This window comes from Nematostella vectensis, chromosome 8 (assembly GCF_932526225.1).
Source record: "Nematostella vectensis chromosome 8, jaNemVect1.1, whole genome shotgun sequence".
NCBI lineage: Eukaryota > Metazoa > Cnidaria > Anthozoa > Actiniaria > Edwardsiidae > Nematostella > Nematostella vectensis.
This window is the reverse complement of record NC_064041.1, coordinates 3,043,162-3,059,604: the sequence shown is the minus strand read 5'-3', so window position 1 is coordinate 3,059,604 and position 16,443 is coordinate 3,043,162. Positions and strand designations below refer to the sequence as shown.

At 36.5% G+C, this 16,443-nt stretch overlaps 2 protein-coding genes across 2 annotated transcripts; both read right to left on the bottom strand.

Annotated features, from left to right (window-relative positions):
* Positions 1–4,765: 4,765 nt before the first annotated feature.
* LOC5507435 (allatostatin-A receptor) lies at positions 4,766–5,988 on the bottom strand. The gene has a single exon (XM_032376093.2). It carries the CDS (start codon positions 5,972–5,974, stop codon positions 4,865–4,867), a length of 1,110 nt encoding a protein of 369 aa, XP_032231984.1. The 5' UTR covers positions 5,975–5,988; the 3' UTR covers positions 4,766–4,864.
* Positions 5,989–6,332: 344 nt separating this feature from the next.
* LOC5502806 lies at positions 6,333–12,012 on the bottom strand. Its single transcript, XM_048731527.1, has 7 exons — positions 11,714–12,012; positions 11,318–11,366; positions 11,035–11,070; positions 7,538–7,623; positions 6,983–7,069; positions 6,720–6,779; positions 6,333–6,419 (listed from the first exon to the last, which is right to left on the bottom strand). Exons 1-7 carry the CDS (start codon positions 11,738–11,740, stop codon positions 6,333–6,335), a joined length of 432 nt encoding a protein of 143 aa, XP_048587484.1. The 5' UTR covers positions 11,741–12,012.
* Between the last annotated feature and the right edge of the window lie 4,431 nt (positions 12,013–16,443).

The following is a 16,443-nucleotide window of genomic DNA, read 5'->3' as shown; positions in this document are numbered from 1 at the left end:
ATCACCAAAAAAAATTAATGGGAATTGACAGAAGAGCTGACAGTTGTGTCAAGAACTTCAGCAAACTAATATCAGTCCCTGTTAAATGTAATTAAATGAAGTAAAAAAATGACGTGAAGCGTTTTATTTGTTCAAAGCCAGCCGTTCGAACGACCAAGCATTAGATCGAAAAAAGAAAGTCTATAAATTGTTTCAAATTTTACATCTTTGTTAAAACTTCATTAAAACCCTCGATATGCGGTTCAAAAATTTTAGAAGTTATTCCTTTGTCGTTTTACCAGTACCTGACCAAGAATCTCGTATATTTATCTATATTCGGGCATTTCTGCGATATCATATGTTCTGCCCCCGAGCAAGGCAGAGAGGAGCAAGGAATTTAAAGTATGTAAAAGGATTCGAGAATATTGTATTAATAGTTCACTGACGTTCACAAACAATGAAGAATTCATTTTATCGGTATATTTCATACAAAATTAGTATATTTTTATAGCGTTCATGTAGATGCTTCTTCCATGCTAGCATAGTCCTCTTTTCTCTTTATTTCGCAGGGTCATGGGTCGCTAGTTCCTTTGATCAAACCGCCGTCCACGATCGTGGACGGGAGATCCAGGGCGTATGTACTCCGTTCATTAATTACTGGCCACTATTTGAGCCCACAATGACTAGCGCATGCGTGAAGCGTATATCGTATAGCGCATTCGAAATGGCGTCCCCGTAGAAATATCACGCGGCGAATTATAAAAGAGGCCATTCAATGCTTCATCTTCATTCAAAATTTTCTTTATTTTGACTAATGAGTGAATTTTCCGTTTACAGCGTTTGCATATTCTTCTGGAATTAGCTGATCGAGTCCAACTGTGCGATATTTACATTGAAGAAACTCGCCTGCTCAGATGTCTTGAAATTTATCCCACAAACAAGACAAAACTCGTCTTTGCTTTTCTAGTGACGTTTTAGGTGATTGAAATTGAACAGTTGTTTTCTTTTTTCGAAGAGGAGAAGTAACCGGAGTTTGGTTCATAATATATAGTCGGGGAGCAAATTTCCAGAACTAGCCTAGAAAATGGAAAACGTAGCACATGTAGTACATAAGCAATCTGTTATCATAGAATTATTGCTACATCTCTAAAGAACAATTTTAGGCACGATGCACTAATCGAACATTGGGACATCATACTGCTAGGGCCTGAAACGCGGCACCCATATGGTCCCCCTCTTTTTACTTGGCTAAGCCCCTTAAAAACGAATCCAATCATAGCGTGCCGTAGCACAAAGTAATTTAGTGAAAACTTGGTCAAGGAATAGTTGTAACTAATCCCATTCAAGATATGATGAATGTGTGAGTGTACGAGTTTCCATAGCGACCGTTGCGACAATTTACCCCCAAAGTACCCCAAAATTACACCGTTTATACTTGAAAAGTCGCATATATTGTTGTTATTCATTTGTTTTTATGTAAGATTTGATCTATATTGGGTCTACCGATGCCTTATATACAAACTTCAAGGAAAATAAAGAGATTGTATGGCGTTTTAAATATTTTCTTGTAAACCTGCATTTGCAAGTAGCACAGCCTGCAAACTAACGTGATGCTAAGTATCTATGTAATTAACATACATTATCAGCGAACGGCTTTCTTTACGTTACCAAAACATTTCTTAACGTAACAACCGCTGCCATGGTAACATTTCATACCGATTATGCTAGGCTAGATTATGCAAGTGCCACCTTAATGTGTATTTCTATTGAAATACGCACTTCACTGAGAGAATTATGTAAGAAATAGTAAGTAGCAAAAAAAAAGCAGCACAGCCTGCAACGAAGGTGACGCTAAGTATCTATGTAACTAACATCCATTATCAGTGAACGGAGTTCTTTACGTTACCAAAAACATGTCTAATGGAATTCTTAAGACCCAGAATTGGTTAAAGAACATTATTTTTCATTAATCAACTAGTTTTGCTTTAGATCAAACTCAACGCATTAGAAAACTGTTTTTTAATTGGAATAAAAACTGGAGTAAAAATTGAAACTTTGATAAGTACTCTATACAAACTATGATATCTGTTGTAAATCTACATCTAGGTGATGTAAAAGATGGAGAGCATCCCGAATATAATTGATGTGAATGTTGTTGCTATCCAAAAGCGTTTAATTATCATTACCTTTAAATGTTCGCGGGAAAATCTGAATATGAAAGCCTCGCTTCAGTGCGAATTTACGCGGGAGATTCAAAACAAGAAATGGAGGGACACTCACAGTCAAAGGTCATCGATATTTGAGGTGAATTATGGTAATAAAAAATTATCAATTTGTTAAAATGAGCGTCATGATTTATGGTAAAGACAACTTAAATAATTATTGCATCATAATACAAGATTATGTAATGAAGTGCCGGTAATGCCGGTGCACGGTTTGCAGTTTGCGTCCTTTTTTATGTTTTTCTTTTTTTTTATATTAAGTTAATTTTGGAATTGCGTCTCAACAAAAAAAATGCTCTCATATGTTTAATTACTTTTCCTGTCTTTTGTTGATTCAGTAAAAGCATGTTTTGATAACTCCATGCAGAAATTGTATGTAAATTTAGTAGATACTTGCGCCCGTGCAGCCGCTCACCGCTACCAAACAGTCATTGACATGACAAAGCAACCCAACCTTTTTATTTCGTTAAAATAAAATGTAGGATATTCTAGCTAACATGAACTTGAAACTTTTGGTATTAGTAGTAAATGGCCATTGATTATTTTGATGGATATTACTACATTTCAACAGTTTCATTCATACCTATTTCCTAAAAGCATTTCACTATTCTTTGCAAACACACAGCATTTTTATCAAAAAAACCCAAAACAAAAAATAAAATGAATAGAATAGAAATCAATAAATCTATATCGTTTAAACTTGTAAATTGCTTTTTTATTTTCTAGTCGACAAATATAGTTTTACTATACTGTTAATACTCAATCAAGTTCTCAAAAGACAAAAACAATAAGGGGAAATTGACGTTTAGCTTTTAAGTAAAGATGAAACTTATCTCCGTAAACCCTAATATATGAGATTAAACACTGCTTTTCACTACCCCAGATGTCGTTCCGCTATATAGGGCTATATAAGTAAGTATATAATTACTTATATGTAAGCTTAAAGTTAAGTATGTTTCTTTCTTACCTGATATCATTTTGTACAAACGGGAGACTGCTCAGTTGACCAACTTAAGTTTCATCTCTTCTGATATCCTAGAGCTGTTCTTTTCCATCACAATTTTTTTGCCTATAAAAGTTGGTTTACAAATTCAGCTGCTTCGAACATGTGGGATCTAGAGCTGCGACCGGGCTAGCGTGATGCCAATTGTGCGGATCACGCATGCGACCTTTGCTAGTCTAAAACTCCGTCGGATAGCCAAACTATCCTTGCGAGTATGTATACATAAATGTGGACTTTAAAAGCACACTAGCATACACACATTGGCACCAGTCGGGCCAAGACGGGACGCTTGCACAGCTAGCACAGCTAGCACGGGTAAAAGACTGTGCTAGCGTCCCGTCTTGGCCCGACTGGTGCCAATGTGTGTATGCTAGTGTGCTTTTAAAGTCCACATTTATAAAAAAATAACTCGTAAGAAGAAAAAAAGTTGAAAAGGTCCATAAGAAAAAATAAATTTAAAAAAAAAATGAATAGGAAAATAAGTTTATAAATAATTGAGAAAAAAAGTTAAAACCAATTCTTTACAAATGAAAAAAAATGTTTAAAAAAAACCTCCATACTTTTGGCCGTTTATACCCAAACAAACTTCAGAGCATCGAGAGCAAAACGATCCATCATGCGAGCAAAGCTTTCTCCTCTGTGACTCAAAGGATCGTAGTCATTTGCGTCTGTGTGTGTCGCGTAGCAGAGTTGTCTTTTGTATCAAGAACAAAACACCGCGCACACACCGAATCGCGAATAAACAAGCCAATGTAAAGAGAGATACAAGGGAAAAGCCTCTGCTAGCAGGGTAAAAAAGTTTTTCGGACTCTGAGTCATTTGATCTCATATGAAGGGAAAGAAAATATTAGGCTCTTTAGGTTTTTTATGAAGAAAACGTTGTCGTTTTGAGGGACTGGTACCGAGGACTTTTAGTTTCTTTTCAGATACTTTCTCCATTGACTAAAGATGGTCACAGTCTCTGTTTTTCTTTTCTGATAACAAGTCATAAAGTTTACCAAGCACCTGGCTTCGGTAACCTTAAAAATAACAAGAATCGTGCAGTTTTTCCAAATAAGGAATATATTAATTTCCTTATATGGAAGTGTATGGCAAAAACGACATTTTTTGGCTGAATTTTCTTGATATGATCCACATACTGTACCAACCCGATGATAATGATGTTGGTAAGGATGATGGAAATCATGGTAATAATGAAGATGATGACGATAATGGTGATGGTTATGATGATGATGTTTAGTAATGGTAATGATGATGATGGGAATAACAATGATGTCGCCAATAATTATGTCGATCATGGTGATCATGGAAATGATCAGGATGATGATGATGATCCCAGTGGCAATCATGCTGTTGGTGGTGGTAATGATGACGATATAAATATTGTTGAAGACGATAACAATACTGATGATGGTTAATTATGGTGGTATGCCTGGTTTTCCTATCTTGAATGACTAGGTCAAAATTAATGCAGATATAGTTATATGTTAACATAGCCGAGTGCTTTTTAGAATTTAGATACTACCTGTGGGGATTTTATTCATAAAAGATCACAAACAAACAAGAGAAACAACGTATTTTATTTATGAGAATAACATTATACATAATAAGGCTGTATCTACCCTAATGTGTTTCTGGAAAGCTTAAGGCCCATGCATGCTCAGAGCCTTGTCTCAATAGTGTTTCTTTCTTGTTCAGGTATATTTGGCAAGCTTGGACCGGTTCTATTGCGCCCTTCTGATCTGCCCGCCATGTATAGGTCTTGCCTTTGTCTACTCTCATCATTCACGACCTGCCGAGGGCATATTCTATTCCTAAGCTCTCTTCTGAAATCTTTATAAGAAAAGAGGTAAATAATTGGATTAATACAACTATTGAATGTCGCTAGTACACAACCTGACATCCTTATCGTAAACTCGAGCTCATAACTTAATTCTAACCCTGCAAAGCGTTTTACCAAGTTATAGACGAAATAAGTTGAGTATGGTATACAGAATGCAAAAATGACATTAATGAACATTTTGGTATCCTTAAAACGTCTGCCCTGAGAATTGTTGGAATGGATATTTGCGGAGTCTTGAATGTCACGGCTTCTCTTGCGTAGAAACCTAGATACGGTCGCAGCCGTGTAAAACATAATGGCGTTTGGTACCAAGTAAACTAGTAAGGTAATGACACCAAAATCCACTTTTTCCCACACTTCCTTGCTGCTACCTATACATGAGAACGTATACACATTGCCGTCTAGCTCAATATACATGTTTCTGACCGGAAGAGCTAGGATGACCGCTAGAATTGCGCCCACGATCCACGCAGCGATCACAAGCTTTTTTGCGAAGGCGCGCGTGAGTGCTCGGAGAGGGTGGAAAACCGCCATGTAGCGATCTAGACTGATGACAACAAGATTCAAGATCGTCATGGCAGGAAAACAAAATACAGGAATGTTATTTACAACACAGTGCCAATTTGCTGTGTGGTTTCCGTTCATCAAATACAAAAATAGAGGAGGGTTTATTACCGAACACAAAAGATCCGTAAGCGCCAAGCTCTTCAATAGGTACAGCGTAAGCGATCGCTCGAAGGCCCTTCGCTTTGAAGGTGTGTCTGCAGCTTTGCGTTTTTTTCTCTCGAAAACTAACACTAACGTATTGCCTATAAATCCTATCGCTCCACAGAGTAACACGACAGCCGCGAATGTAGCTTTTGTATGGACTGGCAATGGGCTGTGCTTGTAGATGCGGGAGTGATTCGTGTTTGATGCGTTGGCCATCACTTTTGTATGGTATCTCTGCCGAGGGAAGTAGAAATAGTCAAACACCGTAGAATTTCTAAGCAAAGTACAAACTAGCAAAAGCAAAGTACAAACTCAAAGGCAAAATACAAACTAGCAAAAGCAAAATACAAACCCGCAAAAGCAAAATACAAACTCGCAAAATGCAAAATACAAAGTCGCAAACGCAAAATACAAACTCGCAAAAGCAAAGAAAAAACTTGCAAAAGCAAAATACAAACTAGCAAAAGCAAAGTACAAACACGCAAAAGCAAAATACAAACTCGTGATGTTGTTTGCAAAACATGGAAATCCGAAACCAAATAGGGCAGTGGCCTCGCTGGGCTTCCGTAGAATTTCACATCAACATGTTAAGATATTTTATCACAGATGTAATTTTGCGCAACCTTTTCGGTTCTGAGAAGTCGGGCAACAACACTTTCGGCTGTAAAATAGGCAGAAAGGAATACATCTAAAAAGTATGTTCCCCGAGACCCCAAGGGTAATGTCAGGATTTTTGTACTAGAGGTTCATCATTTGAAAAACAAAATATATAATACTATAACTAGCAAAAATATCAAACATTTTCAAAACTCGAACGATCTGTCCGCTGTATATTAAAATACACAAAAGAAAACTGACATATTAACACTTGCCATCTACTAGAACACGTGTTCTAGTAGATGGCAAGTGTGAAATGGTAATGAAGATTTGCTAAAAAGAAAGACATCTATTCGCTACATACCTTCGTCAAGCCAACACAAGTTCTTCCCCTGTATATAGTGCAGAAGTGAGACAGGTCGTGCTATGGACAACAAACGAAAAAAATACGTTCATTGACCCTAGCACATACTCTTCCTTAAAAAAGCCACCGAGACTCGACCAGTTCACGAACACTTTTGTCTCAAAAATCATATTTGTGTTCCTTTGGAAATCAAGTAGCATGGATCTGAAATTATGCGAACCGTGTCTTGGGAATTAAGGCCCATCTCATTATCTAACTTTTACCTTTATTTTAGATACGAGATGCGGAGTTCTTTTTGTAGCTTTTGCTGTGATGTCGCGATTGTAATTGTTCACACTCGCATAAAAGCGCTGGAAAAAAGGTTTTCGAATCAAATTTAAAGTAGCATAAAGACTGGAGACCAAGGTTCGAATCGAATTGTTGATATCACTCCATTTCTTAATATCGTACGACACGAGCAATCTAGCTTTTCGCTAAAGGGGGGGTTTGGCTCAGTGACAAAGAGGGGAGGGGGTAATTGTTTGTTACATATGGCTTTCTTGTAGCCCCATCCCATCCCATGGGCCTTAAAGATTCGATGATTCACTGAATTTTGCAATTTACGCTACTTATCGCACCTGGCTGCATTCTTCACCGCTACTGACAAGGGTTTTAGGTCGATTTTCAGTAGTACTATTTCCGTCCCCTTACTGAAAAATCATATTTATGTTCCTTTGGAAATCAAGTAGCATGGATGTGAAATCATTTGGAATCAGAAGAATAAGCATTGGCTTCGAATCGTGTTTTGGAAAGGCCCATCCCATCGTTTGGGGTTTTACCTTTTTTAGATACGAGATGCGGAGTTCTTTTCGTAGCTTTTGCTTCGATGTCGCGATTGTATTGACTCCCTCGCAAAGAATAGGGGCTGAAAAATAACGATAGCTTTATGAATTGAAGTTTTGTTGTTCTTACAGTTATATTACTTAGATTTCATGCTAGAAATTCCCAATCGGAATCTTTAAACTAATCTTCACACTATTTCTTCAGAAAAATATGTATTATAGATTTGTAGGGGGTATAATAGAACTGAAAATATTTTGAAGAGCGATTCAGTTAACAGTTGTATTGAGAAAAATGTGGGAATAAACCCGTATAACATTTCTTTATTGATGAAAAAGAGGAGTTGAGTTTTAACGCGCGTTTGAATCCTTGGCATTCCAGCAAAGAACACTATAAATAGAAAACAGGAGCTGGTGAATTTCTTGTAAATCTTGTTTTAGACGGAATTTATGATGTAACCCACCTTGGGAAAATGAATAGCAACCAATTTAAATTGCTGAGGGGATTTGTTTTAGATCAACCTTACTTGTCAACGTAAAGCGGCACCAACCTGAACTGGTCCGGCCTAAGGAATTCGCCTCGAGTTCTAGGATTGCTAGTTTCTGAATACTACTTAGCCAATCAGGTGAGGACTTGAAAAATAATTAGGTTAACGCTCTGATGAGTACATTTCTTTTCTCCTTATTGTTTTTTCTTCTTTCCTGTTAAACTGTTTAAGGCGTTCGCAACACACTTGTTCTAATAGTATAACTAGCCTATTTCCAGGTGGTATAACTAGAAAAGATAACAGGCAGGCTGTAGGAAAACTAGATGGTCTGCGTAGGCATGGTGAAGACAAGGTAAATCAACACAATATTGAAAAGGTATGTTAAACGCCTCTGTGAAACAGCGCTGTCGTTTCGAGCGTTAGCCTTTCGTCGGAGCAAAAGAAACTCATTTTTCTTTTGCTCCGACGAAGGGCGAACGCTCGAAACGTCAGCGCAACTACTCTGTTTCACAGAGGCGTTTCACATACCTTTTCAACCTTGTGTTGATTTATACCCTATTTTAGTTGGCGGGTAATAAAAGTAATTTTTTTTCTCGATAGCTTGAAAATATACCGAAAAAGTGAATTCTGTCAAAAACTAAAATAAAATACATCTCTAAGTCAACTTTAAATTTAACCTCTCCGTAGAGCAACGATACGCATGTTTATGACTTTTGTCACCCAAAAAATAAATAAAATAGATTATCAGTATAAGCACCTTTAATGTCTCGGCAAGTTTTATTTTCTAATTTTCCCTTTTCCAATCAAGGTGATGTATAGAATGGATTTATAAGATTGCCTATCTTATACAGAATTATCTCGGTTAAGTATTGAACAGTTTTAGGGTTCCTTTCAGAGGAAACGATTGTTTGGTCACAGCCAGGTTTCTTCCAAGCTAAATGATAGTACTTTCGGGAAAAAGCTCGCCCTTTAGGTACTGATTTTTCATTTGCCAGAACGGCCCGCACCATACCAAAGTTCTTATACCATACCAACCAAAAACGCTTATCTTCAGATAATGGCATGTCAAATGTCCAACTGTCCGTCGCAAAGACGTTTGTTAGAATATGCGAGAATGAGAATGCTACTTCAGGAAAAAACTTTCTTGGCAAAACTGAGTCAGACGTGATTTTAAAAAGTCTCAGTTGATGTATCTTTTAATCATTTTGGGAACCGGCAGTCTCTTTTCCATTACCGTTTGCACTTGAAGTTTGCACAAAAAAGACCTAATGCCCATGTGATATGATTTGCTTAGTGACAATTTCAGTTTCGACCCCCTTTTCATGAAGCTAAAAATAGTCATCGTTGGAAAAACCTTCCTCACTAATGACGTTCTGAGAAGATTCCTTCAGTACAATTTGCTGATGCGTTTACGAGAACCGTCCATCAAGCACAAACTCTCAAATAAACACTTGTCCTAAAATAGCTAACCACTTAATAAAGAACTTGTCAGGAAATGGCAAATGCATCGAAAATTTTGTATTATCATGCAAAATGAGCTATAAAAATTCCTTATTTGTTTATTTTGGGGTTAAGTAGAAATCATTATTCTATCATAATATTAAATCGCCGAAAAACCTAGGTGCGCTTATAGCTATAATTTCCATTGGAAAATAGGACGATACAATCTGGACCCAAATTGGATAAACAATCTCCAAATTACTTTTAGTGTTTTATTAAAGCACCTGTTTACAAACAAAACAATGATATAGAAGTAAGAAATGCAAAATTTCAAAGAAAGCCGAAAAGAGAAAAGACGTATTGCCAGCCAAGGCGTAGCCATGCTCTGGCCGATACAAGTTATAGCACACTCGAAAAGAAATGTGTTAAAATTATTATTAAAAAAATATCAAGGCATAAAATCAAGTATAATTTTACATCTCTTTGCCTGCAATCCAACGTTTCTTATAGAATGGGACTCTTAAGTAGGCGAAAAATAAAAAAAATGACAAGCCATGACGGTTCATTCAACTTTGCAGAAAACAGTTGTCATTCTGATAGAACTATAATTCAACCCAACTAATCAAATCAATAATCGTTTAATGAAACCAATGGTAGCAAAGGCTGAACTTTGGGCCAGCTAGCGACATACATACAACAAGAATATAAATAAAATGGATGTTATTGATATTTTTGAAAGTTAAAACTGTGATAAAGTCACAAATCTATCAGTTCGTCCCAAGGACTGCATGAAGGTCTGCTGGTCATCCTACATGATTTTATGCTAGAAATTACCAATTGGTAATCTTTACATTATTTGTGGGGAAAAAAACATTAAATATATCTTATAGATTTTTTGGCGCGTAATGCAAATGTGAAAACATTTTGTAGTGCAATTCGTTTAATTTTTTTAACGAGGAGGAAGTGGAAATAAACCCGTGCAAACGATTCATTGATTAGAAAAAAGGGGAAGCTTATATACCTTCTCAACGCGTTTTTGAATTCTTGGCGATTTAGTGAAGAACACTATAAAATAAAAGAGGAAATCGTGAGTTTCTTTTATAAATATTCTTTTAGACTCAACCAGTGAGTGATTTTTATCGAGTACAGTAGTATAGACACTTGTTCTAAAACTCTTTATATTCCCCATCCCCCACAGAAAAGCATTTTATAACCCTTTATAACTTTATTTTAGACACCTTTAGTGTAATGTTTAGATCAAACGAATCCTAGCCCCAACACACACGTTGCCCTTTTCAGAAATGGCCATTCACTGGACCAGGTGCTTGCGCCAGCATTCTGTCTAATGATTGGTTAAAAAAGCAAATGTACCTTAGGCTAGAACAGTAAACATACTGAGTAAACTTAGCGATGTTTATGAACAATTATGACATAAAAAAAAAACGGAAGAGATAAATCAATATTATGCTATATGCGGCAAACAAAATGACACTGTCGGACCAACGTGGGCAATAGGACATGTTCTGGGATGAATGTATCCTTGTTTAAAAATATATTTTGCATTCTTACCTTTATCGTTCGGTGAGCTGTTTTCATCTGTGAGGCCTGAAGGAAAAGCGAGACGTGTTTCGGTGCAGCGATTCTTAAGCCGAATTAAACAAAGAACAGGATACGTCATAAACAAACGTGCAATAACTTAGGGGGTAAGGGGGACACTTAAAAGTGGAGGGACCCTGAAACAAACCAAGCCAAACTTTCATACCAACAAAAATATACTCCTTACCACCATCCCTTCCTTCGTGCTGCGAGTTGATTGTACCATACTGCACCCCTCCCCCTTTTCCCACCTCACCTCCATAGCATATGATGTTGGTTAAAAGCTGGTATTCGTACCATGGAACCTGGGATGGATAGAGGGATACAGGGGGGGTTAGTAGGGAGAATGTGTATAGGGGGAAAAGGGGGGGGGTCAGAAAGGTAAAGTATGGATAATGGTACGGAATGACACAAAAATGAATGACAAATGAAGGGGTATGGGATATTTAATAATTTTACCAATTGCGTACAAAGGAGCTTCTCCATGTCTATAACTAACTAAAAGCTTTCTTCGGTAAAATTTTACTTAAGTATCTTGTAAACAATGATACAATAGACACTGCTCAAACTCTCCGTTTACGTATTTAGTGTTTGTTCTCATAATTGCTTAATACAAAAAAGGGGTGTTATCAGCTGTCAATGACCCACTCACCATACTAAATATTTGACCCTCGCTCATCCTGAGGATTTTGTGTTAAGCTCTTCTAGTTCGCGGAGGCTTAGCGATGTCCAGTTCATGAGCATATCGCTAAGTTTATTCAGTATTTATTTTTTTTTTGTCTCTTTACATTTGCTTTTCAAACCAATTTTCAAAAAGAATCTTTGCGCAAGAACCTGGTCCAGTCATTACTGAAAAACAGAACGTGTGGGGTTAGGATTCGTTTGAAATAGAAATTGCGCTAAAGGTGAAAACAACTTTAGAGATCTGATTTTATTACGCTTATCAAAAATGTCTACAAGACAGTCATAAAATGATGTAAGATATTTTTTTTGAAAAATATTTAAGAGTCTTAGAACAGGTGTCTGGTTGAGACTAAAAGAAGATTTATAAAAGAAATGCTCGATTATTCACGATTTCCTCTTTTCTATTATAGTGTTCTTTACTAAATCGCCATGGATTCAAAAGCGCGTTGAGAGGGTATTCGGGTTTTTTTTTAATAAAGTTATACGAATAAGAAAACTTTGGTTCAGAAAAGATTTTTCTTATTTTTCAGCCGCTATTTAACGCGAAAGTGCAACTTCAATCCAATAAGGGGGGGGGGGGGGGTGGTGAGTTCTCTGATAAAAATCTGAGCACCCACGAAAAAACAAAAAGGGATTTTTTATGCTTTTGCAGTATCTTCACGGGACGTTTATTGTGGGATTTGGCTACATACCAGAGTGATCTAGCTTATATGCTTTATAGTTTTGTCTACAAATAGCACGTCTATTGAGAACCGAAAGTGGACTTAGGTTTCGGTGCATTCGCATCCCCTGCACCCCCCCCCCTGGGTACGGGCCTGAACAAATCTTTGTTTGCCAGGCAATAAATAACTCAACCAAATAAAAAAACTTCACCAAAAAAATAGGCAACTGGCTATTTGCTAATAATTATTATTTTGACACCCAGCCCTAAATCCCAGATGCTAGTTGCTAGGGATACTTCGAAACAATTCAAAGCAATGAAATCTGATAAATGCAGAACGTCATCATTTATGATATCTATATTTCAGCTGTTTAAAATATTTTAATATAATCCCATTGAAAGTCCATAAAGTAAATATATTTATTGCGACTACAATAGTTTTCGTATTCTTTGTTTTCGTGTAAAAATGTTATATTTTGTTGTTTAAATTCATACTAAAAGCACTCTTACCATAATCAAGGCTCTTGATAGATATCACTTTGGAGAATCCTTTATTTCATGGATCAGAATGTTCTACAAAAATACCTCCAGTTGCGTTATAAATAATGGTTTTAGCACGAATTTCTTCCCTGTCTCCCCTAGCGTAAGGCAGGGAGACCCCATTTCGCCGCTTTTGTTTATAATGGTGTTAGAATTACTTTTAATTTAAGTTCGGGATGACGGTAAAATCAAGGGAATTACTGTTGATAGAAAAGAGATTAAATTGGTCACTTTTGCTGACGACATATTGCGGTGGTAAGGGGTAAAAAATTGTTTTTCAGGCTGTTTTCAATGCTAGACAAATTCAGGGCCTTTTCTGGATTAAAGCTAAATCCTGATAAAACTGAAGTCCTTTGTTTAGGCCGAGCGAATTTTACTGCAGAAGAGTTGAACGTAAAAGAAATAAAGCAGTCTGTCAAAATATTGGGAGTTTCCTTCACCCTTAATCCCCGCCTCTCCAGGGCACTTACCTGTGAGATTCTTTTAGATTTCATTGAAAATAAGTTAAATGGATGGAAATGGAGGGGCTTAACATTGTTCGGGAAAATTCAAATTATTAAATCTTTTATCGTTCCAAAAATAATGTTTATTTCATCAATTATAAGTATTGATAGAAGCTCTCTTTAACAAAATAAATAAGTTGTTGTATAATCTTATATCGAATGTTAAAGATAAAATAAAACGATTAGCCTTATAATCGACTATGAAGAGGGATGACTCAAAAAGCCAGACATCGTCTCCATGATCAAAACTCAAAGAATAATGTGTATTGAAAATTTTTAGGAGAGGAGCAGTCTTTTTGAAAAATTATGTTTAAACACTATATCAAAGGTTATGGAGGGCCTTTATTATTCTCTTGCGCATATGCTATTCCAAAACTTAAAGCTAACAATTCTTAACATAGGCTAGGTTCTATCGAGAATGTTTACGAGGTTGGTCAGAGATTAATCCGGTCTCTCTAGATACGACAGTTGATATAGCCAACCAAATAAATTGGAATAATGAATTTTTTTGAATTGATAAATATTCTGTTTTTAACAGAAAGCTTTCAGTACAAGGCTTCAATAAAATTGGATACTTTTTTATGAGAGCGGACAGTGCATTTTAAATTATATCGATAGACCTGCCCTAACCATGCTTGACTGGCTATTGTTAAAAGGCATCTATGATGCAATCTCTAGAGATTGGAAAACTAGACTCAAGAACGCTAGTCAAAATGATACAAACCCTCTAGTTGTTGATAATATTTTTATCTTACTAAAGGAGATTGTCGCATTGAGTTAAGTAAAGCATCTTCTCGCGTTGTGTACAAACTGTTTCTAAGCGATATTGCTTCTGTGATCCCTACAGCAAGAGCGCATTATGACAGATATTTCTCTCCTTTTAAAATAAAATGGAAAAAGTTGTACTCTATTCCATTTCATTGCTCTATTGAAACTAGATAACGAGTATTTCAGTACAAGATCCTCCACCGCATCATTTTTATAACTGATATGCTTCATAAGTTCAAAATAGTGCAATAGCCTCTCTGCTCCTTCTGTAATGGCGAAGAGGAGACAACCACTCATCTGTTTTTTACCTGCCCCTTTGTCGAATCATTATTGGGCCGATATACAGCATTTCTTGAGGGGGGAGATATTCTAGACAAAAATTTGAATGAGATGTATGTTATCGTGGGAGTTTTCAAATCGGGCTTTAAACAGACCTTGCTGAATCATATTATCTTGGCGGCAAAACAACTTTTCGTGTAAGCTCAAGTCGCAAATTCTTAATTTCTAATATATAGATTTAGGCATTGCCTAAAAGCGGAGCTCCAAACGAACAAATCTTTGCTTCATTTTCCCTTTATAATTTAAGAAATTTTAAATATTATTATATTTCTGTTTTTGAAGATTTCAACGGTTTCACAAATCACGCGCCCAATTTGTTAAACCCCAAGTTTAGCTGTCATACGATTCGGCGTCAGGGTAGTTTTTCTTTTAGTGAGGTCATCGATGATGTCACGCATCACGTGACCATATCTTGGCACCGCCCTTGACACGTACATGACACCTACCAAGTTTGGTTGTTATACAATATTTCTTTCACGAGATATGAATGTTTTATATTTTGATGACGTCAGCATATTTTGCTTCTAGTGACGTCACCGATGACGTCACACAACACGTGACAATATTGTTGCACCCCCCTTGACGCCTACATGACACCTGCCGAGTTTGATTGTCATACGATGTTTCCTTCTTGAAATATAAAAATGTTTTATTTTGATGACGTCATAATATTTTTGCTTCTAGTGACGTCATCGATGACGTCACCAATCACGTGACCACATATTTGCTTGACATATAAATGACACCTGCCAAGTTTGTTTGCCATACGATGCTTTTGGGGGACGGACGGATGGACATCGCGTCACCAAAACTCGAGTCGATGGGTTACCAATATTTGTTACCATATTACCATATTTGTTTTATATACCACTTCGCGCTTTGCGTGCGAGCTCCGCTTTAATTTTGAGGAAATTGATCCAAACAGAACAAAATTGAATATATTATTGCAAGAGATAAGAATTCCACAATAGTTCATTTAAACAAATGGAAAAAGCTTATTCCGTTATTAACATAATACTTTTACAATGCATCATGTTCAACTAAGGAAAACTTCACTTCGTAACTTCACTATGTAACTACACTATGTACTTTCTCTTTGTTTCTTTTTTATGTAATTGTTTTTTGTAGTATTTAACACTATTAATAATGAAAAATAAAATAAAAAGTAAAAAAAAAATGTGAGTATATGGTTCACAGGTCAGGATTTTCACTTTACAGACCTGTTACAGTTTTTTCATAAACTCTTGTTCATAAACTTGTTCAATAACCTTTATATTTGATCCAGTCCTATAATTAATGCTGCTTGTTACCAAGCTGCATACCCAGGGGGGGAAGGTAGTGTAATATTTGATCAATTTTTTTAAATGTAATTTTTCCTAGGGAAAAGAAAAAAAAACAGATCGTTACACTATACAAATGTGCAATAAGTATCATTTAGCTGTTTTTGGTTGCTATTGTGTAATAACTGATAGTTGTTTTATTTAAGAAAAATCGCCCCTACCTCCCCACCCTCAGTCTCAGATTTTTGGCAACCCCCAGGATATGTTATTTACTTGATATGCGCCAAGTTAGCGACAAAGCTAGCGCCAGCATCCTGTCTAATGATTGGTTACACAAACAAATGTACCTTAGGCTAGAGCAGTAAACATACTGAGTAAACTTAGCGATGTTCATGAACCATTATGACAACATAAAATAACGGACGAGATAAATCAATAATATCCTATATGCGCCAAACAAAATGACACGACTCTAAGGGCTCACAATTTGGTACTAGGTCCACAATTGGTACTCAGGTTCACAATTTGGTACTGGGTTCACAATTGGTACTCAGGTTCACAGTTTGGTACTAGGTTCACAATTGGTACTCAGGTTCACAATTTGGTA

What these genes read in the sequence shown, in the direction of transcription:
- LOC5507435 (XM_032376093.2), bottom strand. Translation starts at nt 5,974, where the DNA reads ATGGCCAACGCATCAAACACGAATCACTCCCGCATCTACAAGCACAGC.
- LOC5502806 (XM_048731527.1), bottom strand. Translation starts at nt 11,740, where the DNA reads ATGAGCGAGGGTCAAATATTTAGTATG. An exon ending in AGGGTCAAATATTTAGTATG is followed by an intron (nt 11,367 to 11,713) that starts GTGAGTGGGTCA and finishes TATCCATCCCAG; the next exon opens with GTTCCATGGTACGAATACCA. An exon ending in CAACATCATATGCTATGGAG is followed by an intron (nt 11,071 to 11,317) that starts GTGAGGTGGGAA and finishes CTTTTCCTTCAG; the next exon opens with GCCTCACAGATGAAAACAGC.